The sequence below is a fragment of the Bactrocera oleae genome, chromosome 5 (assembly GCF_042242935.1).
Source record: "Bactrocera oleae isolate idBacOlea1 chromosome 5, idBacOlea1, whole genome shotgun sequence".
Classification (NCBI taxonomy): Eukaryota; Metazoa; Arthropoda; class Insecta; order Diptera; family Tephritidae; genus Bactrocera; species Bactrocera oleae.
This window is the reverse complement of record NC_091539.1, coordinates 3,851,437-3,877,501: the sequence shown is the minus strand read 5'-3', so window position 1 is coordinate 3,877,501 and position 26,065 is coordinate 3,851,437. Positions and strand designations below refer to the sequence as shown.

The 26,065-nt window shown below is 30.7% G+C and overlaps 1 protein-coding gene and 1 long non-coding RNA gene across 11 annotated transcripts in view; one reads left to right on the top strand and one right to left on the bottom strand.

Moving 5' to 3' along the window:
- Nucleotides 1-474: 474 nt before the first annotated feature.
- Nucleotides 475-5,656, bottom strand: LOC138857432 (uncharacterized). The gene is made up of 3 exons (XR_011396508.1): nucleotides 5,415-5,656; nucleotides 3,046-3,527; nucleotides 475-842 (listed from the first exon to the last, which is right to left on the bottom strand). It is a non-coding gene; the product is annotated as an uncharacterized lncRNA (long non-coding RNA).
- The window catches only part of fs(1)h (female sterile (1) homeotic), a 30,229-nt gene continuing 7,392 nt past the window's right edge, over nucleotides 3,229-26,065 (top strand). Inside the window, exons 1-8 of one of the 10 annotated variants that reach the window (XM_070109972.1) lie at nucleotides 3,229-3,365; nucleotides 4,197-4,454; nucleotides 7,979-8,167; nucleotides 8,265-10,084; nucleotides 11,054-12,362; nucleotides 12,438-12,608; nucleotides 16,101-16,217; nucleotides 16,916-17,047. In XM_070109972.1, coding sequence (XP_069966073.1) covers nucleotides 8,891-10,084; nucleotides 11,054-12,362; nucleotides 12,438-12,608; nucleotides 16,101-16,217; nucleotides 16,916-17,047 — 2,923 coding nt within the window. In that variant the 5' untranslated portion in view covers nucleotides 3,229-3,365; nucleotides 4,197-4,454; nucleotides 7,979-8,167; nucleotides 8,265-8,890. Of the gene's footprint in view, nucleotides 3,366-3,425; nucleotides 3,572-3,792; nucleotides 3,880-4,196; nucleotides 4,455-5,052; nucleotides 5,271-7,978; nucleotides 8,168-8,264; nucleotides 10,085-11,053; nucleotides 12,363-12,437; nucleotides 12,609-16,100; nucleotides 16,218-16,915; nucleotides 17,048-26,065 lie in introns of those variants that run through there. The other 9 variants (XM_070109970.1, XM_036359380.2, XM_014235808.3 and 6 more) reach the window with 9 other exon arrangements.

The window sequence follows — 26,065 nt, the reverse complement described above, 5'->3', positions numbered from 1 at the left end:
ACTAGGTAACATATACATCAACAACGCCAACTATAAATTATTGTGAATATAACGACATTATCAAACAAGTATTACTTACTTATTTATATAACACCAAATTGTAATTAAATAAATATAAATCGTAGAATACTGAGGTGCTAACCCTGCCAAAAAAAACTCTCAGAATTACCATAAAATTAAATTTTTCCTCACGGTCACCCTGCAATTGGTATTCCTTTTGTTCGCTGTGATGAAATAAATTCGTTGTCACTGCGTACAGAGAATGTAGATTATATATATTATATATACATATATATATTTTACAATCTCTACTGCGATTTACATATTGCAAACATGGATAACATGATAAAAAACTCTTTGAATCGAGAGAGCGCTGTCAAAGTTCACATGTTTTATAACATTTGACAGTGGTGCCACTACGAAATAAGTTGTGAGATTTTTAATACATTTCTTGAGTATTTTTCAGTTTCCATTTTACAAATATATATGCATAATTAAAATTAGTTTAACAAGCTAGATATCCTATATGGGCTCTAAATATATGTACATTTATATTTCAATCACAAATTATTATATTACTCAATGAGCAAATATGTTTTGATAATTTATTCGAAAGTCAAAGTTTATATAATATTTGTGGAGAATTCTAATCAAAATATGTATATATTAAATCTCTTCACACACATGTAAAAGTCACCAAAAAATCTGATCTAGCAAAAAATCCACTGATTTCGCAATTTATTTCTGAGGGATTCTTAGTGGTAGTTCGTTGTTTTGCTTGTCATCTGTTCAGTACCTCATGAACTTTCAGTGCCGCCAAATAAACTACAAGATCATGAGCTCTATGAAAAAGCAAGAAGATGGGTTTCGCATAATTTTATATTGTTATAAAACATATTATATAATACGAGGGCTGCTATATAGCTGGCTGGCCTAGGCAACACTAAGTGTTGCCAGGTGCAATCTGACATTTCCATTGGAAAGTTTGACATTTTTTAGCATAACATCACTCAGAACGTTTTGTCATTTAATCGTGAATTTTTATATTTACAGGGAATTAAAAAATTCATCTCGGCCAAAAAATTGAATTAACTCGTGTACAATTTCGTGCGATTATTTTTCACAACTTTCGACGTGGATTATCACGACAAGAGTGCATCGAAGAACTAAAATCTTTGTATGGCTATGAAGCACCATCCTATAGCACTGTGAAAAACTGGTACAACGAATTCAATCGTGAGCGACGCTCGTTCAAAGACGAATCCCGTGAAGGTCGTTCAAAAACAGCCGTTGTGCCAGAAAACATCGCTGCCGTACGTGAACTGATAATGCAAGACCGTCATGTAACATACCTTCAGATAGGGGCATGCCTATGCATTTCTCCCACCAGCATACATTCGATATTGCATGAACACCTGGCCGGATCTTTTTGGATCCCGCACAATTTGACAATCGCTCAAAAAAAGGCTCGTGTGGATTGGTGTAAAGAAATGCTGAAAAAATACGATCGCGGTGCTTCAAAAGACGTTTATAAGATCGTCACAGGTGACGAATCATGGATCTATACGTATGAGCCCGAAACAAAACAGCAATCGACCGAAAAAAAAAACCATTTTCGTTGATAAATATTCATATTTTCATTATTAGGCCAGAAATATATATAGCAGCCCTCGTATACGTTCTCAGGTAGTTCCAGATAAGGGAACATCGAAAGATATAACTTTGAAAAAGAGAAATACACCACGCAATGTGCGATACGGAGAAAAGGCTATAAATAGACACAACGAATAAAAAATCGATGATATTACAAAATTTAAAATTATGAAAAACCTTACGAATTAAAACGGAGGATTACTGGCAAAAACTTCAGAATTCATAATAAAATAAAGATATGCAAATTTTCCAACTTTTGTCTGTGTGTTGCGTAAGAGATATGCATATTAAAAAAGGAGAATAATAAAACTATGACTAAAGCGGCCGCGTTTCCACTTTTGTGGTGGGTAGGTCGTAAGCGTGAAGGAGTTAAGCTTAATCTGAATACGAGCATATACTTTCGAATCCTGCAACTCATGAAACTCAAATTTTATTTAATTTGTTTATTTTATTAATTGGAATCTTAGCATATCTCTCTTAGCTAAATCGACAAACTATGAAATAATGATATAAGTAAACATATAAAAGTACTATATGGAGCGTGCTGAGAATATCTAGAAGTAGTTAAAGATTTAATATGAATGGGAATTTTATATAAATTTTATATTTTAATGCCATATATAGTGCATAATATGAAATAAATTAAAACATTATTTTAACTCGCAAATAGGTCATGTTGTCAATTTTCTTTCTGAAGGGAACATCAGACAAATACTTCAATTTATGATTTTTAGTATTGTCGTGAGGAAGCAGCTTGTTGACAAATGCATGCAAATGCGAAGGGGATGGTAGGATTTTCAGTGGCATTGTAAAATAGATTTCTTCAAGTTTTCCATTCAAACATTTTCGCACATTTGTGACTTTTGAATTCCATATGAACACCAAATATGTTTGACCAGGCGCACAGAAAAAAAATTGTGCGCCGCAGAGTTATAAACGAACGCACTTTGCTTTGTAGCAGATGCACGTTTCTTTTAAATGAATTTGTTGTTGTTGTAATACGAAATACTTAGAAAATATGGCGCGAGTTTGCTTGAATATTATTGGTCTACGTTTTTTTGTCACTTGCGCGAATGTTTGATTTTTTACAAAAGGACACTTATTTGGACATGCGAATGTAGGAAATGCAATTTGGAAAATATTCACAAACAAATTGTTCATTTGAAAGGAGTACGCGACGAAAGCTGTTTGAGTATATTATTAAACCCGTTTGACATATATTATTTAATATTTTGCCTAAGTTCAAATTATATCACAAATATTTTTCAATCCTTTTTTTATTTTTATAAACCTTAATAACCGTAATTAAATAAAATTTAGTTGTAGAATACTTAAGTGCTAACCCTGTCAAAAACACCCTCAGAATTACTATAAAATTAAATTTTTACTCACGGTCACCCTGCAATTGGTATTCCTCTTGTTCGCTGTGATGAAATAAATTCGCTGATGAAATAAATTCGTTGTCATGAAGTGCACTGCGTGTTTATTGCAAATTCGAACGTTATGATATTTTCGCTACAAGCCTGTCGAAGTTATTAGAACTCGATAATATATATATATATATATATATATATATATATTGAAAAGTGCATTTACTAAATAATAATGGCAATTTATCTTAGTTGGAATGCCTACACAACGAAATTGATTTCATTTCCAAATCTTGTGCTGTGACAGCCATTTTGTTTCGTTTTCGTTTTTAGTACACACACGTAGGTTAATGTCAGCAATAATAGTTAGTTATCTCTTTCTCACTTGAGTGTCCAGCATTGTCAAACCAATTCGACAAGTGAAATCGTTATATGTGCGCTTTAGTTCGAAAATTGTATATTTGACGGCTTGCAAACGCGCGTCTCGATCATAACGCGTACGTGCTGAAAATTGCAAAAATATATGGTAAAAATTATTCAAATAAAAGGTAATTTGTGAAAAAAGTGCAATTAAATATGTGCTTAAACATTGGCTTGTGAAATTCTGCGAGTGCGTGTTGATTTGGTGGCAGAAAATTATGTTTGAAAAAGTGCGACTCCACTGGACAATCAACAGAAGCACCAGTTCAGACCGTAGTGGGAAGAAGCAGAAACTACGCGAAGACGAAAGAGTACCGAAAAGAAGCAGAAAAGATTGAAGAAAATTTCACTCGGTTTATGTTGTTGTTGTCAATGGCGGTAGTGCGGCGGCGACTGCTACCATTGCCATTGGCACAATGATGAGCCCTATATGCTGGTTGGCTAATGTGGCGTTTACTATGTATCGCTGTGTATATGTTTTGTGTTAATACCTCGTGAATCTTAATTTTTTTTTTTAATATTATTATTATTATCGTGGTTTGTCGGTTGTGTAAAAGTGGGTGCGGGCTGTAGGCTGCAGGAATGACACCGTTGTAGTGGCAATAGCAAACGTAGCAACAGTCAAATTGTGTTGAAGCAATAATAATGCGGCTCCATTTTATATGGTGACCGAAGTGTTAATCTTGTATAATATTTCTCTACGTACATACGTAATTGATTTGTTTTCATTCATATCCTTGTTTCATTATGTAGCAAAGTGCACGGCAACGTTAATTTGCCAACAACAATACTTGTGTTGAAGATAAAGCAATTTCAATACTCAATTTTGTGCATTATTAAAGTTTTTTGAAACATATCCGAGTGTAAAGATAGATACTAACTCAACAAATCTTATCGGATTAACCGATACATAATAATAATAGCATAAAACCTTGATACATACAAGTATTATATGTACAAAAGAACTGCGTTCAGCACGCAGTAGTTCTGGACCTAAAATTGCGAAAGCAGGTAATGTATTGCAGTCAAGCTTTTATTTCTAGTGCTAGCGATTACTTTTTAGTTATTTGCGACAGTTTTAGCGGCAACTCACACTTTCGCGCGCCAATTCTTATTTAAAGCACTTCATGAAGTGTATACACGTTAGCTTTTAGAATTTTAAAGATAGTCGCTGGGCAATATAGCTAAACGCGCTTAAATTTCATGTAAAAAAACTTAATGAGGCCTTGTTAAAGTTTTGCTTATAATCAACTGATCATTTAAACTTATTTGAATTTGAAACTTTGTTTGCCGTGCTGGAATGCATAATTGTTGTATTGAATGAATTTATTTCTTCGATTGATTTCAAAGGCGATCCGGCTAATGCGCTCGTTATTTCGACTTCAGACGATATCCCCAAAAGCGTCTCATGCTTTCGATTTCGAATTTCTCGCCTTGTTAAATAACTATTTATCTCTTTCTGTATACATGCAACCGTGTGTTTGCTTTTCACGTTCCGCTAATCTGTGCTAATTACTGTGGTGTGAGTGTGACAGCTAATGTAATGAGTTTATGGATGAGCATGGCTAGTTCATTTACTCGTATGTTTAAACACCTTTCGTACTTTTGTTGTAACTTTTTCACTTTTCATCCATCATGTCCGTCGTTCATTTTGCTTCTGTGTAAATTGTGTGTGTGGAAAGACACGAAGCGAAGTAGGTTTTTTGCAAATAAGTTTTTGTGTTAATTTAATAAAATTACATAGAAATTTGTTTGAACTAACATTACTGGAAATGACGCTGCACAATTTGTTTGTAAAAATTTATTGAAAACAATGTGTTTTGCTAGGTAATTTTGCAAATTAAGTTGCATGAAAAGCGAGTGTAAGATTTTTGGGCATGAATTGAATGAAAAATTTCACTTCCTCTCGTCGGTGCGCGACGATGAGTTCGAACTTGAACGACGTGTGTTGGTGGTAGTGGTGTGTTTTACCTTGATTTTTGTGAGTGGCAGTGGTGGCGCTGCGCTCGTGAAACGAAACGAGTTTAATTTCGTTGATATAAAACAAACGAGTGGCAAAGCAAACAGTACGTTGAGTTTAGCGAGTACGGGTAAAGGTGGACGAAGAAAACGTATGAGAACATACGAGATGAAACAACAAAGTAGTGTCAGTGGGTAGCTAACACAATCACAAGGTGACGGCAATTCCGAACTTGGCCGAAGCGTTGTCTACTGTACAAAAATGAATCGTGCGGCCATTTCGTTGCCACTGCTGCTGCGGTTTGTCATCGCCTAGCGGTAGCGGTGTTGCCGAATGGTTTGCACCATTCAACTTTATGCTTTGCAAATATGTGCCAAAGTAAATTATAAAATTTTTTTTTGGTAAAAAAAATTTTGAGAAAATAGGTAAAGGTTTTAGGTAAAAACAAATTTTTTTTTGGAAAAAAAAAAAATATGAAAATATTGTAAGAGGTTTTAGGTAAAAACGGTTACTATTCATATGCATCCAATTATTTTCGAAAATTATTTACTGTGTCAATTAGTGTTTACGCATATTTCCATCAAATGTTTTTTTCTGGCTATACATTTGATCTGGCAGCATAGTAATTTGTCCATATTCGAATGAACGGCTGTGACTGTCACCCTGAATTCTCTGCTCAAATATTCGTGCTTGTATACATTTGTTAGTATGTATGCATATTTATATGGTATGTGTGCTCGTGCGCGCTGTCTATCGGTTTTTCTATATTGTTTTATGGCGTAAAATGTGTCATGCAAAATCAAGTGCTAAAAGAAGATGATCTGTGTTTTTGTTTTTTAAAGGCAAATGTTGCCATCCTGCTCTGCGGTGCGGTAATGTTAGTACACATGATATGCAGCGGCAAAGTATCTGGCGGATGCGTTTTAATAAAAAAAATTCAAATTCGAAGATACACATTTGGTTCTAATTTAAAAAATGCATTTGAGTATGTACATAATTGTTTTTTTTTTTTTTTTTTCGTTTGCTTGCACGCATATGGCATATTTGTATCAGGCCTCAGTTTGCCTAAAGCTGTTTTTTTGTTTATTATTGGAGCGCTTTATGCCAATATCAAATCGAGATATGTCAGAAGTTTGCGCCAAAATATATTATTTGTTGGCTAAAAAAAAAAAGCCGCACGCTATATTTATCGAACTTTCTTTCATTCCTTTGCTTTCCTACATTTTCGTTAGTCTTTTGTTTGGCGCTTTACTTTAAGCCGAGAAGCTATTGCGGTCACTAGCAGACGTCAACAACAATCTTTAGTATTAATTATTTATTAGTAATATATGCGTTTTCACATATGTATTTCAATGCCGGCTAATCGTAAAGTTTTTGAAAATTGTCAACGTAGCCATATATTTTGCGTTTCCTATTACTACCACTGGTTTTACGTTATGCATCGCGTTTCGCTTATGGTATTTTTTTATTTTTATTTATTTCTTTGTTTTCATATAATTGTTTTGTGTAGTTTCACTTGTTTTGTTACGTATGAGCAGTGTGTAGAATTGGTGTGAGCGTTCACATCTATGTAATTATGTATGTACGTATATGTGCTCTAGTGTTAATTAATTCGTGTGTTTATGCGCCCTTGGATGTGTGATGTGATTGTTGCTGTCTGATTTGCCGTGATGTTTGATTGGTTGGTTGGTTAACGCCTATTGGTTATTTTCGTTGCAGTTTATTTCACATAAATAATTGTTTTGAAAAAAAAGCGCCAAATCAAATTTGGTTTGCGCTATTGGTAGCAATGGGAAAAATTGTGGTTTGCTTGTTGTTGCTAAGTGTTTCGTTTGCGAGTCGCTGTCGCCTGTTTAGCGCGTTTGCGAGTATAAAATGCAATTCGATAAATGTTGTCTGCTTTTAGCAATTACTATATATATGTATGTACATATGTATACATTATTTGGTTTGATGAGAATTGGATGGTCTAATTGTATATAAAGTCACTAGTCTTCAGAGGTGGACATGTGCTTACAAAGTACATTTTCATATAAATTGACGTTCTTTATGTGTTTATAATGGCTATGGATTATATGAATTAGACATTTTCCATGAGCCATGTCGAGTCGATTTAGCCATGTACGTCTGTCGCCCGCCTATATATATGCGAACTTGTCGCTTAGTTTTTGTGGTATCGATCTGAAATATTGCACACGTCCCCATGATTTGTCGAAATCGCCTATATCGCACTACTCTATTATATAGCTGCCTTACAAACTGAACGATCAAAATCAAGTTCTTGTATGAATAACTTTTATATTTGACAAGGTATCTATACAAAATTTGGCATGGATTATTGTACAAGTCAGCAATACAGTCTGCGAAAAAATTGTAAAACTGATTGTTTAAAATTAAGCTCTTGTAAGCCGACTTAGCTTTAGCGCAGCCGAAGTTAATGTTTTTTTGTTTAGTTATAATTGTAGCAAGTACTTCCTTAACATTCCACGTATTTCTTAGAAAAATGGCTTCATATATTATTCTCATTTGTAATCAGTAAAAATTGTAAATAACTTTTTAATTTCTTTTATTGCAGTTTTAATGCTCCGCAATTGACTTGACCTGCATGAATTCAACCAGACAAAAAAAAATCTACAATAGAGTACAATCCCAACTACTTAAGTACGTAAAAATACTTACTGTGCACATAAAAACGGACACAGTGGAAAAATGTGCGATTTTACAAGCTGATCCCGAATTCTACTTCTGTTGCTTTAAATGTGTGGTGAGTCTTTTGTAACTATACTGAAAATTGTAGTATATGTGATAATAAAAATAAATTAATTTCTTAACCTCACTTTTGTTTTTCATAACCAAATTAGTTATTCAACTTGCTATAAGATGCGGCGTTCAATAACAACAGCAGCAACAAAAATCACATCAACAGTAGTAGCAAAATCAATTCGTAGTATATTATTTCAAAGCACAGAAGGATCGAGAGCTACCTTTAAACTACTCTACTACCACAATACTAGACTGCAAAAAAGGATTTGAGTACGTACACTATACGGAAACGCAAGAAAGCATACAAAGCAAGAAGCAAAATTTATCTAGACAGTCAGTAGACATAAAGGGGAAGAACTGCGAAGGCTGTAGAGACTGCCCAAAATCAGACACAATCATTAACAAGAAGTCATTGCCTGTTTACAACGTAGTACTCCGTAGCATCTTCCCTATATAGAAAAATAAAGTCGTAACTACGGTACCACATTAGACAACTCGTTTTATATAGTGTTCACAAGAAAAAACACATAACTCGCACATATTCAGCAATATCCCGCAAACGGCAGGCGGGTCTTGTTATTTATTTACGAATTGCGTAGAAGACGTCAATAAACCATCTAACGCCCACACGCGAGTATTAACAACAAAGCAAAAAAATTGCACGTTGGGCTAGTGTGTGTGTGCGTGTGCGTGTGTGGGTGTGTGTATATAAGAAAGCATAAACATGTCGCAGGATCCGCCGCCACGTGATGAGCCGTATGTGGAGCCGGTTAACGGCATCGTGCAACCCCCAACCATACCGCCACCCGATCGACCCGGTCGCAACACAAATCAACTGCAGTATCTCATTAAAACCGTAATGAAAGCAATTTGGAAACATCATTTCTCTTGGCCATTCCAGCAACCGGTCGATGCAAAAAAACTTAACCTGCCCGATTACCATAAGATTATCACACATCCAATGGACATGGGTACGATAAAGAAACGTCTGGAGAACAATTACTATTGGTCGGCCAAAGAAGCCATACAGGACTTCAATACAATGTTCACCAATTGTTATGTTTACAACAAACCCGGTGAGGATGTTGTTGTTATGGGTCAAACTTTAGAAAAGGTCTTCCTGCAGAAAATCGAAGCCATGCCTAAGGAGGAAATCGAATTGGAGCCTGTGACACCGAAAGGTGGCAAGAAGAAACCACGTCCAGCCGGCAAACCAGCCACACCCAGCTCTGCGTTGCTACATACACCTGCCGCCGGTGTAGCAGCGGCTAAAGCAGCTGCCACCGCCGCTACAGGTGGTACACCACGAGCACCCGCACGTCCACACTCATCGCTGAGCAGCACAGTGTCGTCGACTGGTGGCGGCGCAACAGCAACAACTACACCCGCCATTCCACCCATTGGCACAATGCCACCGCAAACAGTTCCCGGCAGCACAAATACAACAACTACCGCTATAACCGGTGGTGCGGGTGCAGCATTAATAACGGCCGGCGCCACAGTACTACCTACCGGTGGTATATTACCAGCCGGCGGTGTAGCCGGCGGTTCCTTAGTGGGTGCTAATGCTGCGCTAGCGGCGTCTGTAAGTGCGGCCGGTGCGGTTAATTCATCGTTACTCGACGCCAGCGGCGGCAGTTTGAATGCGACGGGCGGCAGTATTGGTGGCGCACCGAACTCAACAGCTGCCGTTGGCGCTGCTGTACTATCCGCGTATCAAAGCAGTGTTAATAGCACAGCCGATGCAGTAATACCGCCCCAACAGCCGGCGAAAATAAAGAAGGGCGTCAAACGGAAGGCCGACACAACGACGCCGACTGCGAATGCATTTGAAATGCCACCTTATGCGCAAATCGATTCCAAGAGCGCCAAAATCGCAACTAGACGCGAATCCAGTCGACAGGTAATGAATAAAAAGGTAGGCGAGCGCTGGCTGGCTGAGAGTGAAATGAGATTGGTAGATGGCTCTTTGTAGTATGCTTGCTTTTAGTTGGTGCGAAAATGTAACGTTTAGGGCTGCGTTTAATTGCTTTTTCGTAGAAATATTACATGTGATATTTAAAAATCGCAACATAGCGTGCAGGGTATACTTTTTTTGTTTAAAAATTTTATTTTGTTTGAAAATAATTTTGAAAAAAAATTATTAATTATGTTTAAATTTAAAAACAAAATTTAAAGGGCATACAATTTTTGTTTAAAAATAATTTTTTGTTTAAAAATAATTTTTTGTTTAAAAATAATGTTTTGTATAAAAGTAATTTTTTGTTTAAAGTAATTTTTTGTTTAAAAATAATTTTTTTGCTTAACAATAATTTTTTGTTTAAAAATTTAATATGGTTAAAACATCAATTGTTTAAAAATTTAATTTTGTTTAAATTTATGTTTTGCATAGAAAAATAATTTTTTGTTTAAAAATAATTATTGTTTAAACATATTTTTTTGTTTAAAATAATTTTTTGTTTAAAAATATTTTTTTAACGTTAAAAATGCTTGTTGACATTAAATGTTGTACTTTTTTTTTGCATAAAAATAAATTAGTGTTATTTTAAATTAATGTGTAGATTTTAAAATTTTCCAACCCACCAATGCGCCGACTTAAACCTAACCTCTGCCTGTCATGTGTTTTCACTACATCTCCTTATTTTTTTTTTTTACTCTTTTTATCTTATTGGTAAGGCCATCAAACGCGTACGCTCATTGGTTATGTGAAAGAAAACAAGCTCATCATGCTATTGCGCTGCGCCTCCTTTTATTTACATTTTATTTTGTTTATGCCTTACGATGTTCAAAAGGAAAATGTGAAATATCTTATGCAACAAATCAGTTTACATATTTCTTCTTTTTTTTTTAATCTCTTTTTTTCCCTATTATTTCCCTATTGATACAGGATCTCACATTCCAAGGATCCGCTTATCCCTTGTCGCCGATGGCCGTCGCCGGCATGGCGCCTGGCGGTATGGGCGTTGCCGGCGGTGTTGGTGGTGGCGTTCCTGGCGTAGTCAAGAACAAAGAAAAGCTGTCGGACGCACTCAAATCATGTAATGAAATCCTCAAAGAACTGTTTTCGAAAAAACACTCCGGTTATGCTTGGCCCTTCTACAAACCCGTCGACGCCGAGTTGCTCGGTTTGCATGATTATCACGACATTATCAAGAAGCCGATGGATTTGGGCACAGTGAAACAGAAAATGGACAATCGCGAATATAAAAGCGCACCCGAGTTCGCCGCCGATGTACGATTAATATTCACCAATTGCTATAAGTATAACCCACCAGATCATGATGTCGTGGCCATGGGTCGCAAGCTGCAGGACGTTTTCGAAATGCGCTACGCCAACATACCCGACGAGCCGGTGGCCAATGCGCATGCGGCGGCCGCAGCAGCTGCCCACCATGCATTCTCCGCAACAGGGAAACGTGGCGGTGTTGGAGGCGGCGCCGGCGTTGGTGGTGTTGGTGATGCCAGCGATTCATCGTCAGACGAATCCTCAGACACGGAAAACGAATCGAATTCGGATGAGGAGCGCAATGCGAAACTGAAATTGCTGGAGGCCAAATTACTCGACCTGCAAGAGGAGATGCGCAAGTTAATGGAGGAAGCCTCAAATAAGAAGAAAGCGAAGAAAAAGTTGAGAGAAAAGAAGAAGGGTGGCACTGGTGTGGGTGTTGGCGCAACGTTGGCTGGTGTTGGTGGTGCGCATGCACAAACTGGTGGCGTTGGTGTTGTAGGCGCCGGTGTTGGTGTTAATTCGGCGCTGGTGGCGGGCGCGAATTTGCATGGTGCCGATTTGGCCGCCGCCATGGCGATGGGTCAGTTAGGTGCTGGACCGGCGGGCGTCAAGGGTGCACCGTTAGCTGCAGGCTTAGCGGGCACAGCAGCAGTCGGTGTAACGCCCGGTGGCAAGGGCAATAAGGTGAAGGGGCAACGTGGTCCCAAAGCGGGCGCGGCCAGTGGCGGCACACCGGGCGCTGGCGGTGCTGCGGGCGCCAACAAGCGTGCGAAGGGTGGCGCAGCGGCAGCAGGCGCAGGCGGTGGCGCTGGTGCGACAGCTGGTGCTGGCGGTGCATCTGCGCGCGGCACCAACAAAAAGAAGCCCAGTCAAGTGATGAATTTCGATTCAGAGGAAGAGGACACGGCCAAGCCGATGTCGTACGATGAAAAGCGACAGTTATCGTTGGATATTAATAAACTGCCGGGTAAATGTGGAAATGAGATATCTCAGTTTTGTGTAAATTTGATTGATATTTTATTCGCATATTTTGTTGTTTTAGGTGACAAACTTGGTCGTGTTGTGCATATAATACAAAATCGCGAGCCTTCTTTGCGCGACTCCAATCCGGATGAGATCGAAATCGATTTCGAAACATTGAAGCCATCAACGCTGCGCGAACTGGAAAGCTATGTGGGAACCTGCCTACGCAAAAAAACTCGTAAGCCCTACTGTAAGTTTATCCCAATGACACGCACTACTAGAGAAATTCAAAACCAACAAATAATAATGCCATATAATTGGAAAAAGCGAAAAAAGAGAGACAAAACAAATTTATTTTATAAATGTGCTAATACAAATAAACTAAGCTATTTTTTTTCAAAGAGCAACAAATCCTAAGCAATGTCCAATAGCTGAAACAATTGTTAAATGATTTTTGACTAGATTTTGCTATATGAAATAAAAAGCCAACGAACTTATTTAATAATTCATAAAAAAACATCAGTTATATTTACATAGCTATTGCCTTTACCTTACCGTTCCAAATTTGTTTTTGTTGTCTTATAAGTATTACCACAGAGAAAATCATAACGAATTCATTTAAATGCGCGCACAACTACACGCACATGCACACATAAAGATATATATATATATATATACATTAAAATACACACTCATTCACAAATGTACAAGCGCGCTCATGCACTCACACACACATATACACAAAGACAATTGTTGACAAATTGCACAATTAGCTTGTTGCATCCTGACTTTCACGGCGAAACGCTATGAAATTATATTCGTCCAACTTTCACCGGTTCGAAAGTGTTCAATGTTAATATTATTAGTTTTGTTGCTAGATTTTTCCGAGTTTGTAATTTAATTTGACAGCTTTGTTTTGCACACATTCACTCATGCTCTAAACACACACACGCTCTAAACCTTTTGTATATATGTATGTATGTATATTTATTTTTTTATGATAGTACGATGTTGCAGTTGTGTTTTATTTGTTCAAAAATTTTAAATTTTTGTCACAGAAAATATACATTTTTAAAACATGAATAAATGTATTAAATTTATTTATTTTTATTTTTTTTTATATTTATTTTTTTATATATTCTTTTTTATATTTATTTTTTTATATATTCTTTTTTATATGTTTTTATTTTAATATTTTTTAAAAATATTATTTGATTAATATTTTTTTAACATTATTTGATTGATATTATTTTTTTTTTATATTATTTGATTGATATTATTTTTTTTTTAATATTATTTGATTTTTTTTAAATATATTTTTGTTTAAATAATTTTTGTTTAAATACTTTTTTTATATTATTTTTTTTTAATATTCTTTTTTTACTATTCTTTTATTTTTAATAGTCTTTTTTTTAAATAGTTTTTTGTATAAAAATTTTTTTTTTCAATATTATGTAATAAATATTTTTTTAATACCATTTAATTATTTTTTTTTAAATATTTATTTAACTTTTTTTTCAATATATTTTTTTAATATCTTTTTTTTTAATATCTTTTTTTTAATATTTAATTTTTTTTTTAATATTATTTAATTTTTTTTTCTAATATTTAATTTTTGTTTTTAATGTTATATAATAATTTTTTGTTATATATATATTTTTTTTTAAATTTATTTATATATTTTATTTAAATTTATTTATATATTTTTTTTAAATTTATATAAATTATTTTTTTTCATTTAATTATATATTTTTTTTAAATTTATTTATATTTTTTATTAAATTTATTTATATAATTTTTTATATTTGTTTATAATTTTTATATATTTTTTATTAGATTTATTTAAATATTTTTTAAAATTTATTTATGTAAATTTTTAAAATTTCAATTATTTTACTTTTAATTTTTTTTTTTTATATAATTTTTCATAAATGACATATATAATAAATTATATTGGATTTACTTATATTTTTGCTACATATTCAATAAAATTTTATTTTATTTTTAAAATTTAATAATCTTTTTTCATTATTTTCGCTAAAATTGATTAATTTTCATCATGAAAATAGTAGTAAAAAGTTTTAATTTGATAATAAAAAATTGCGCAAAAAATATCAATTCAATAACTTTTTTTTCTATTCAGTTATACCATTATGAACAAGCAGCTGAGTGAATGTGTGAAAGCATTATTTGCAAAGAAGCCGATTTATTTTTATATTTCTAACAAGTTTATATTTATTTTTTTACTATTATTATATGTACATAATTTTTTTCCGCATCAAAATGTTTTTTGCGCGTGTTGTGCTTCACCTAAATGTTTTTTGTTTTTCTTAAGTATGACTAATATATTGTATATGTAATTTTCCTACTATAAAATGTTCAATATTCAAGTGTGAAATAAGCAAGTAATGCAAAAACATCTGTGTTTACATTAATGAAGCATTACGAGTATATGTGTTGCGTAACGCACGAAAAATGAAGCGAAAAGAATGAAATGAAAATCCAGTGAATAATTCAATATTATATAGTAGTGACTGTGTTAATTGGATGAACTAAACAAAAACAAAAGTTTAACTAAAGCAAAATAAAAATCGATTGTTTTTATAACCCTTACCTACAACAACAATTACCAAAGCTTTGCACTAATCAAAACCTGGCTTTATTTTTAGTTTGTGCCTGCCATAAACGCTTATTGTTTGTGTTTTTTTTTGGTTGCAATTGTATGTATATTTGTTTGTTATACCGTTTTATGTACTCTGTCTAAATCGGTTGCTTTGCTGTTAATTTTAAACTTTTTCACATCTACAGCAGTTTTTTGTAATTAAAGTAATTTTGGCTTGCATTTTTTGTATTTAAACGTTAGAATTTATATACATAGTTCTACGATTTAAAACATGATATTGAATTGACTGCATGATTTATGAAAAAGAGATGCTTATTATTATGTGCAGTTTTGGTTAGAAATTTTATATTTTTTTTGTTTCTGTAAAAATAATTTTAATTAAAACTTCCTTGTTGTAAATAATTAAAAAAAAAAAATTCATCATTACAATTTATTTTTTCAAAAAATTTTTGTTCAACATAAAACTTTTTTGTTGTAAAGTAGTTTGAAAAAAAAAATTATTATTATAATTTATTTTTCAAAAAAAATTTCAATATTTTTTTTTTTTAACAGTTTGAAAACAAATATAATTTTTATTACAATTTCGCTTCAAATAATTGTATATTTTATTTTTCAAATGGAAAACAAAAGTTTGGCTTGTCAAAATTTTAAAACCGCTTGCTTTTTTCATTGCTATTTGACCTGAAATGTCGCATGTTTTTAATATAATTTTGTAAGCCCAAAAGTAGTGCCACCTACACAGCATATAACAACTACAGCTATACTTTTACTTTGCGTCGATTTGGCAACTAACAAAAATGTGCGCGATACAAATTTGGATTTTTGTTTTACTAAAAAAAATATTCGCCTAATTTTGCATTACATTTTTAAGTATTGGGTAAATTTAGAATTATTTGTAAAAAAAAGTTTGTAACTACAGTTTTTGTCCATAGAAATGTATAATAGCAGCATAATATCAATTAAGTAATAATAAAATAGTCTCAGCGAAGTAAACTAACACAACCATGAAATAATATATATATAAAATATATTTATTTTCTATTTAAAGGCTCAGCCACTCATAATATTGTTCTCTATTTTTCGACTCTCTCTTTTTATAACTGTTGCGCACACTCGCAGATAAAAAACCATCTGGCAAAACTAAAGATGAGCAAATGGCGGAAAGGAAGCAGGAATTGGAGAGACGGTTACAGGATGTCACCGGTCAATTGGGTACCAGCAAGAAACCCAAAAAAGGTAAGTCTATACATACGCAGCTGTATGTGCTAAAGTTTTACAAATCTTCTAATAAAAAATTAAAATCAAATAAAACAAAATTAAAAAACAAAAAAAATTAAAATAAAAAAAAAATTTAAATTAAAAAAAAATTAAAATAAAATAAAAATTTAAATTAAAAAAAATTAAAATAAAATAAAAAAAAATAAATAAAAAAAAACAAAATTAAAATAATACAAATAAAAAAAAAAACTTAAAATAATATAAATAAAAAAAAAAATTAAAAAAATTAAATTAAAAAGATAAAATTATAAAAAAATTTTAATAAATTAAACAAAATAAAATAAAAAAAATTAAATTAAAAAGATAAAATTTAAAAAAAATTTTAATAAATTAAACAAAAAAAAATAAAAAAAATTAAAATAAAACAAATAAATAAAAAAAACAAAATTAAAATAATACAAATAAAAAATAAAATGGAAAAAATTTAAAAAAAATTAACATTTAGTGAGCTACTAAGCAAATTAGTGAGGTTTATACTTCTAAACTAAGTTTACAAAAATTTATTTCAAATTTTACCAAAGTTGAAGACAGTTGGAATTTTTAGATGAGCTAATATTTAAAACATTTGAATGGCTGTCCTGTTTTTTATTAATAATTTTTTTTTGTTTTATTAATTGACCATTTAATTATATAATATATCTCTCTATTCTTTATAGACGAATCCCCATCGAATAAAGCGGAAGCCGCCCCGCCCACGGCTCGCCTTTCATCCAGTTCCAGTTCTAGCGATTCATCATCGTCCAGTTCAAGCGACAGCAGTTCCAGCGATACGAGTGATAGCGAAGCAGGTTAGGACGCGTTTTTTTTAATTATCTTTCTTATGAATACTTCTTATTATTGTAGTTATCAGAAAAAAGTTTAATAGAAAAACATAACGAAAATGCTAAAATATGGCAAAATGCGTACACATATTCTACTTTATAGGTAAAAATTAATAATTTTTTTTTTGTTAAATTTAATTATAATTTTTAGTAAAACTTTGTGGTTTAGCAAACTGAGTGTTGTTAGTTAGCAAATTTTGTAATACATAACTAAACTTTTTTATTTTGAAAAGATAAAAAAAAAAAAAATTGGTATATTAAAAGATTTAAGTACAAATTAGTTACTATTGTTTCTATAATAATGTTAAAAATTCATTAAATGAAAAATTATGAATTAAAATGAAATGTTTAAATAATTTTTTTTAAAATAATTTTTAATAATAAAAATATTTTTTTTTTTTTTAATATTTTTTAATAATAAAAATATTTTTTTTTTTTAATATTTTTTAATAATAATAAAAATATTTTTTTTTAAATATTTTTTAAAATTTTTTTAATATTGTTTTTTTATAATTTTTTAAAATATTTTGTATTCATTTAATTTTTTTTAAATTTAAATTTTTTTTCCTCATAATTTTTTATTATTATATTTTTTTTTAATTTTGTTTTCTTTTTTTTTATTTTGTTTTCTTTTTTTTTTTTAAATTTTTTTTTTTTTTTTAATTTTGTTTTCTTTTTTATGATAAATTTTGTTTTCTTTATTTTTGTAAATTTTGTTTTTTTGTTTTTATATTTTTTTTCATATATTTTCTTCATATATTTTTAAAATATTTTTTATATGCAGAATGTGTGTATTTTTGCCATACTTAGAAAAAACTACAAACTTTTCTCTAAAAGAAAAAAAATATTTATAAAATTGCTATATATTATTATATTGATTAACAATTTGCCATTTACCACATGTGCATAAAGTTATTAAAACCTAAATTATTGAGTACATGTGGGTATAATTTAGTGTATCTTTATATTTTGAAATGAAAAAGTTTTAAATTTTGAAACCCAAGTTCAAAAAAAAATATATATATTTATATAATATGCGAGTGAAAAAATCGTGAAGCAATTGTGTATTGGGGGCAGCCAATCAGAGAGCGAGAGAAGGAGTTCGAGAGAGAGATAGAGGAAAAGAGAGCGAGCGTAAGCATTTATTTTTTTTTATCTCTTACACATGTAGCAGAGTTTTGGGAGCTTACTTGCGCTCTAAAAACTAGCAAAAAAAAGTGTTTTTGCACATTAGCAAAAAAAAAATAAATAAAATATAGAAAAATATTATCTGATGAATGGATAAATGGTATTTTAAACGTGTGCTTAAATTTAATTGCAAAACAAAAAAAAGTAACCTTTAGGTAACCTATACAATTAATGCGTAGAAAATCCCTGAATGTGTAAAAACAAAACAACTGTTGCAAGAAAAAGTCGAATGCACAAAAAAAATATATTTTTAATACAACTAAACAGAGAGAAATATGCTAAGCTGTCTTTAAATATAATGAAATGCAAAAGTGTGTCTAGAAAGTATTAATATGTATTGGTAAAAAGCCATTAGACATTAAAAATGCAACCATTCGATGCGAGAGACTACTAAGTTACTCACAAGTGTTTTGCTTCAGCTAAAATAAAATTATTGACATTTCTAAATTCAATGTTAAAAACTAAGGAAAATTAGTTTACGAGTACTTATGACATTTTTAGTATATTTAACTTTTTAATTAAATGTTTTTTTTTATTTAAAAATTTTTTTTTAATTAAAATTTTTTTTTTTTAATATTATATTTTACTTTTTTAACTTTGTTTTTATTTTTTTTAATTTTTTATATAATTTTTTTAAATTCTTAAACATTTTTTAATGTTTTTTGTCTTTGTTTTTTAACTTTTTTAAATTTTAGTTAGCATACCTAAATTCAATGTTTCCTTCTTTTTTTAACTTTTTCCTTTAATTATTTTTGGATATTAGAACTAATATGTAACTTTTGAGTAGCTCTGTTGCAATTGTTTCTAGAGTTGAAGACAAAAGAGAACTTTTAAAGAATTTGTTTTTTCGACAAGTGTTGACGACTAAACATTTTAAAATGTTTGATACAAATTTAGTTGATTCAAAAAGGGGCTGAACTGAACCAACTTAAGATTTAAAATTTTTAATAGTATGTAAAAAAAACTATAGATGCTGGTTTTGTAATTCTATAAATTTTAGTAATTTCATAAAAATAATTTCATTTATATTAAATGATAAACATATTTTGAAAAAATATTCATATTGAAAAATTCACCTTATGCTATTCTGTCATCTCGCCACAATCACTGCGTCGTCAACAAAAGCAGCGGAGAAATGCATTTAAGTTTTGCCAATCCAAACGCTTCGTCATTTGCAAATGCTAACTTCAAGCTTCATATTTGCAAAATTAAGTACAAAATTAGTTAGAAATTAATTTTTGAAAAAAAATCTACAAAACATGTAAATAAATTGTCTTATAAAAAAAATTGGCTAAAAAATACCTAAAAATTGCAAAAACAAAAATAAAAAATATACGAAAGTATAAAATAAAATAATTACCAAAAATTTTTTCTTAGAATTAAACAAAAAAAAAATTACATACTGTAAAGCGCACACGCATATATGAAAATGAACACTTGCAGACAATGTGTAAAAACTAGGCTATGAATTAATATTAAACTATGCAAATACGCGTGTAAAAGCAGGAGTTCAACAACTACTAAACCGCGACACACAGTAAGCTTGCTATATAACATGGATGTGCTGTATAAGCAGATCGGGTTATTTTATTTGCTTTATTATTTCGTTGTTTGCTGCAATTGATCCTATTTTTTTTTTTTTGTTTTTCTGTTTTTCTGTTTTTTTTTTTGTCTATAAGAAATTTCAAAAAACTAAAATTTTCGGTCATGAATAATGTGAGATTTTTATTTATAAAACAGTTTTTTATATAAAAAATTATATTAATTAAAAAATTCAAATATTTTCAATCGCAAATTTTATAATTTTTATCAGAAAAAATTTATTTTCGTTTATTTTGGTTGCAAAACCGCACATATATCCTTTACGGTTTTTTTGTATGTAGAGTTGCCATTTCGAGAACATATTTTATGCCATTAAATACGTGCCAATCGAATATGTGTAAAAAAGTTATTGGCAAATATTTTGGTTGCCACAACCGCATAAATACCCACTTAGCACGATCTTATTTGTCTGTATAGTTGCCATTCGGAATATATTTTATGCTGCCATTACAAATACGCACAATTCAATTGCTCTAAAAGCGTACTTTATTTTTCGAATGTTCAAGATAGAATTTTCACAAAAAAAAAAATTTTTTTTAACACAAATTTGTTGAGAGTATAAATGCATTTAAAGTGCCTTTCGTTATTTCGAAATTAAGTTTTGAAAAAAAAGTAACACATTTTTTTTATTCATCCAAAAAAAATTTTTCATGACAAAATTTTCACTTAAAAATTATAAAGAAAATGAGTAATCTTTTCTAACAAAAAAAAATTTTGATTCAAATTTAAAATTTATTTATTATTATTTTTTTATTTCATTTTAAATTTTTACCTCAATCAAATTCAAAAAAAAAAAAAATAATAATAATAATTATGGCACCAATTTCCTCGTAATTATGTATCAACCGTTAAGTTATGGGAGAGTGTGACGTGCGTGAGAAAGCGTGAGGGAGAGCGAACTTTGTTGACGTGAGCTTCTCATGTCCACAAGCATGAGACTTCTTGCGAAAGCAACTGTTGAAAATGCCTAGCATATATGAAAGCTAAAAAATCTGCAGCGCGCTTGGGCGTTTAGGCCGGTCATAGGCTAATTAAAAACTAGTTATATAACCTAAATAATATTTTGATTAAACTGAAGCCGCCTGACACTTGTAACACACCACTAGGAGTCTACTGTTCGATTACAACAAACAACATTAACAACAGATATGTATGTAGAAGCTACAACAATAACGTTTACACGGATCACAAAAGAGAGGAATTGTGCTAAAGCAGTGTAATGAATAAGAAATGGAAAGAGAAATTGTAAAAAAAAAATATATATGTATATATTTTTTAAATCGAATGTAACTAATTTTTCGGCTGTCGGCTGTCGGCTTTCCCCTTTACACATTGTTTGCACGTTTTTTGCTCAAATCTCAAATTAAAACGAAAATATGCATACGAAATACTTAATTAATTGATTGATTAATTGATATTCATTTTGATTTTTGTACAACAAAACCAGTAAAGAAAGAAAATTACAACAACCACAACCAAAAAATTTACCCACAATTTCAACTTGATAACTTTTAACTAATACAGAAGTTTTTGTTTAAGTAATGGTTTTGCATATTTATAAACGAAAAAGACACGTCAATAATTTTTTGCTGCTTGCCAACTTTTGTGCGAGAAAAATGCGCGTGAAAATTTCAAAATTTTATTAAAAAGAATAAATAAATACCGTTATAGCGCAAGACAACTACTATAAAAATCAAACAACCGAATATACATGTATTTTTTTTTTTTGAAATTTTCAATTTTAGCTTGAATAATTAATGAACCTTAAAAGAAATGTAATGAAGCAGCGGTACAGCAACAACGGTGTGCACACACACTGCGAAATGAAAAAATAGAAACAAAACGAGAAAAAAAAAACGCCGGAAATGTAGAGTATACAATGCAAAAGCCGAGAGTTGGTATGCTGGCCAGTGAAAAAGAGATACAGTGAGCGTAAGAGAGTGGGGCAATGAGTGTATGAGAGAGAGAGCGGTGATTTCGGCAACACGAAAGCAAATCGAACAATCGGCAAAGGATTTTGAAAAAGCCGCTTACAACCGAAAAAATCTTTATATATACTCCTAATTGCCATAAACGAGCTGATCGTGCATGCGCGTTATGCTTTACAACAACAAGTGCGGTAAAATCTCCAATACAACGCTCTGCCGAGACCAAGCAGCGATGAAACAAGAAAAAAACACAACACCTACAGTCACTCAACAAAAGTAACTTAGAGCATAACAATAATTTCTTAAATTAAATTTAATTTATAGTTACGTAACGGTAAACAAATTCTCAAAATGCTTTGTACAGTGAGTGACAAATGTGTTGAGCACCAAAATGTTGAAAGAAATTCCCTTACACAGGCGATAGATAAAATATTTATAGGTATAACAGCAACAACACAAATATATAAAGAGTGAGAGATTATATGATAGCTAACTTTTACGACAAAGATACGTAAGAAAAAGTTGAACAAAGCAAACTTTTTTTGTTAAGGTCATTTCTTAAGCAAAACAAAAAACAAAAAAAAAAAAAAACCAACAGTTAAAACATGGAAATCAAATTTTCGCAATATGAAAATTTTCTTTAAATTTAATTTTGTTGCTGCAACAACAAAAATTGCAATGAAAATGTAAAAAAGAGCATGTAAAAATCATAAGTTGACAAAAGCACGCTTACGTAAGCAGCGCGCGCAGAGCAAGTAGTGGGTGATGGGTGTGTGTTAGGCGCAAGTGAACGTAGTTTATTTTGTGTTTTTTTTTTATAGCGAAGCTGGTGTTTTGCCGACAGCAGTCATTACTAGTATTGATAATATTTCTAGCTATAAAATTTGGTTGCAAATTCACAGCTGTTGATCAAATTGCAAAACAGCGAAGTAGAAAAAGGTTTATGTTAGCAACAAAATTTAGCATTAATTTTTGCATAGCGGCATACCTCATAGAAAAGTGTTAAGTGTTTAGGCCGGTTTCCTGAACAACAGTTGGAACGTATGCAAAAATACCACAGTATCAGCTGTACAGTTACAAATACAACATGCTAAACGCCTCAAAATATGCAGTATTAGTATTGTGCTGCCAAAAGTATACTTCATAAAAGTATGCTTAGCTATCTTTTAGGCGTTAGAACAACGTTTGAGCGCTTTCTACTCAAATATATTTTATATATATGCATACATATTATGCTTAATTAACTGTATTTTTAAACTATATTTTTTATTAATGAAATGTGTAGCAACTATAGATATTGCATACTTTTTGGCGCCAATTCTGTTTAGTTATTTTCTGTTGGCAAATGTTTAGTTTAGAAAACTTTAGAACTTTCATTAAATTATTTTATTAAAAGACGCTTTAAACAAAAAAAATATATATTCTTTTAGTAGAAAATTCATTTAGAAAAAGTTGTTGATGGCTTCATTTTATTTTAAAATATCAGTAAAACATAATTTTAAAAATTAAAATATTTTAGTGAAAATTATGAAAACATTTACAGTTATTTTTTGGTTAAAAACTCACCTAGAAAGAAGAGTTTCCGTGGGCTATAGTTTATTTAAAAATATTTGATTATTTTTTCATTTTATTTTAAATATCATAAAATAAAACTTTAATACTTAAAATATTTCAGTGAAAATTAAAAAAAAAAAATTAGAAGAAAAAAAAATAAAAAGAGTTTTCGTTGGCTATAGTTTATTTTAAAATATGCGACTATTTTTTCAATTTGTTTTAAAATATCAGTAAAAAATAATTTTCAAAACTAAAATATTTCAGTGAAAAATTAACAAAAAATTACAATTATATTTGATTAAAAATTCATCTAGAAAAAGTTGTCGTTGCTATTATAGAAAATATTTATTTATAATTTTTTTTTAAAATATTTTATTATTTTGTATTACGTTATTGTAAATGTTTCGTAATTCTCTAAAAAAAAAATCGTAATACTTATTTTTACCGGATAAAATTCGAGTCCATTCCGGTAACGTAGAGCCGGCTGTGTGGGAGTCGTAATACTTATACTTATTTTGAGATCTATCCTCATGCTTGTAGCAGCTTCGAATATTTCACAAGTATTAAATAGCAGTAATAAATATAAACTACATTCAAAATATTTGAAAAAATCGACTGATTTAAAGTAGCAAAAACTGAAAAAAGAGCGTGCCGTGCTAGAGATTGCTGTCAGCATTCCTCTAAATTATTTCAGTGAAGTTTACTGCCTTTACAACAACAACAACAACAACACATTGCAACATTTTCTTTTAAATATTGTGCACACTTTGAACAAAGTTTTTGCCTAATTTACCGTTTACTTGCGACCATTTCCGCGCCGCCCCGTTAGCGCTCGCCTGTTGCCGTACGTGCATTATATTTTTTTAGAGCTGCAAAAGAAATATTATTCATAAATGCCCTTAGTTTAGTGCCGTTTGTCATTATTATCACAATATACAGTTTTTTTTATTATGTTTTAAGCTTTCTTTTTTTATATTGTAGTCGATAATGCTGTAAAAAATATTATTTTTAAATACTTTTACATATAATATGTGCATAACAAATAAACACAAGACGATTTTCTGTAAATCTGTACATGTTACAAGTACAGAGCGTAAAAAGTAAGCAAAAATAGAATTGGAAAAAATTTTAAAATTGAAGATAAAATTGTAGTTAAACTAAAAAAACTAAAAAAAAAGCTGTTTGAAAAGCGTCGTGAACTTGTGAACACGAAGAATTGTTGCCACAAGCAAAAACAAACAATACATAACAAGAAAACAGTCCGACAAGCTTGAAATAATAAAAATATACAATACAATTAAATATGTTAGTAAGAAATATACAAAACAAAAGAATTGTCCGAACCATGCAAAGCATTCGCATTTTTCGACAGCTGCCACATACTCACATACACACACATACGCTTGCGCTGAAATATGCGTTTGTGCGATTACGTTTTGTTTCCAAAAATACAAAAAAATTCAAATTTGTTACATAGTGCATAGTACACACCCAATTGCATTACAAAGAAATTTTGTTGTTCTTTTTTTTCTGTTTCTTTAATACACACACCTACATACAAACTATTGATGCAAAAAATAGTAAACAAAAAGGAGCAAGTGACACATACAATTAAATATTAATTAAAATTAATATAAAAAAAATTATTAAAAGTAAACATGCATTCAAGCGCAAGAAAAAAAAACAAACAATATAAATAAAATAAAAAAAAAACAACGTTTTGCAATTAAATTTTAAGCATAAAAGCAAGGAAACACAAACAACGCTGAAATGTTTTATCATAAGATTTTTTGCACTTAAGTTAAATAGGAATAATAGGATTTTTTAATTTTTCTGCGTGAACCCGCCAAATAAAAAATATGAAAATATGAAAATTAAAAAAAAAATTAAAAATTAGTTGGTTATAAATATAAATCTACTATTATAGTACTGTGTCAGTAAATATTGCACTAGTTTAAAAAAATTTTTACTTAACTAAGTAATTAAAACAAAAGAAGTTACATAAAAAATTTAGAGCAAAGGGTATAAAACTAAGATTACTTCATTAAACAAAACAAAAACAAAAAAAAAATGCATAGAAAACTATTAAAACTTTGTAATATTTTCCAAAATCGCTAAAAAGCGCCATTTTCTGCAAGAAAGAAAAATTCTAACAATTAATTGAAATCGTAAAAAATATTTGCATAAAAACACAAATCCTCTCTTAACAAGTAAAAAATATTTTTAAATAACTGGCAAAAGAAACTTTTTCTATAAACACCACAAAAGCATTAGTAAAACAATCATATAAACACAAACAGCAGACAGTCTCGAGTAAACTTCCCAAAATAATTGTCAATAGCGTTTAAGGTATAATGCAAATTAGTAGCAGCAGTAATTGAAAAAAAAATATATATAAAAAAATACACACACAGGAAAAAAGCAAATCATTTCGTTAAAAAATAATAATGCCTGCAAAAATAACTGTTGCTCCAAAAAATATTAAAACAAATTCCATAAGTTAGTAAACCGGCAATTACCGTAAAATTCTCAAACACCTCATACACACACATAGACACACACACAGACTACTGCATCTTCACAATTCCATTGTGTAGTGAAAATAAGATAGTAAAACAAAAGCTAAAAGTAAACGCCGAGCGGTAATTTATAACCGTGTAAGCATGTAAGCAAACAACAACAACAAATACTGAATAAGTTATAATTATTGATT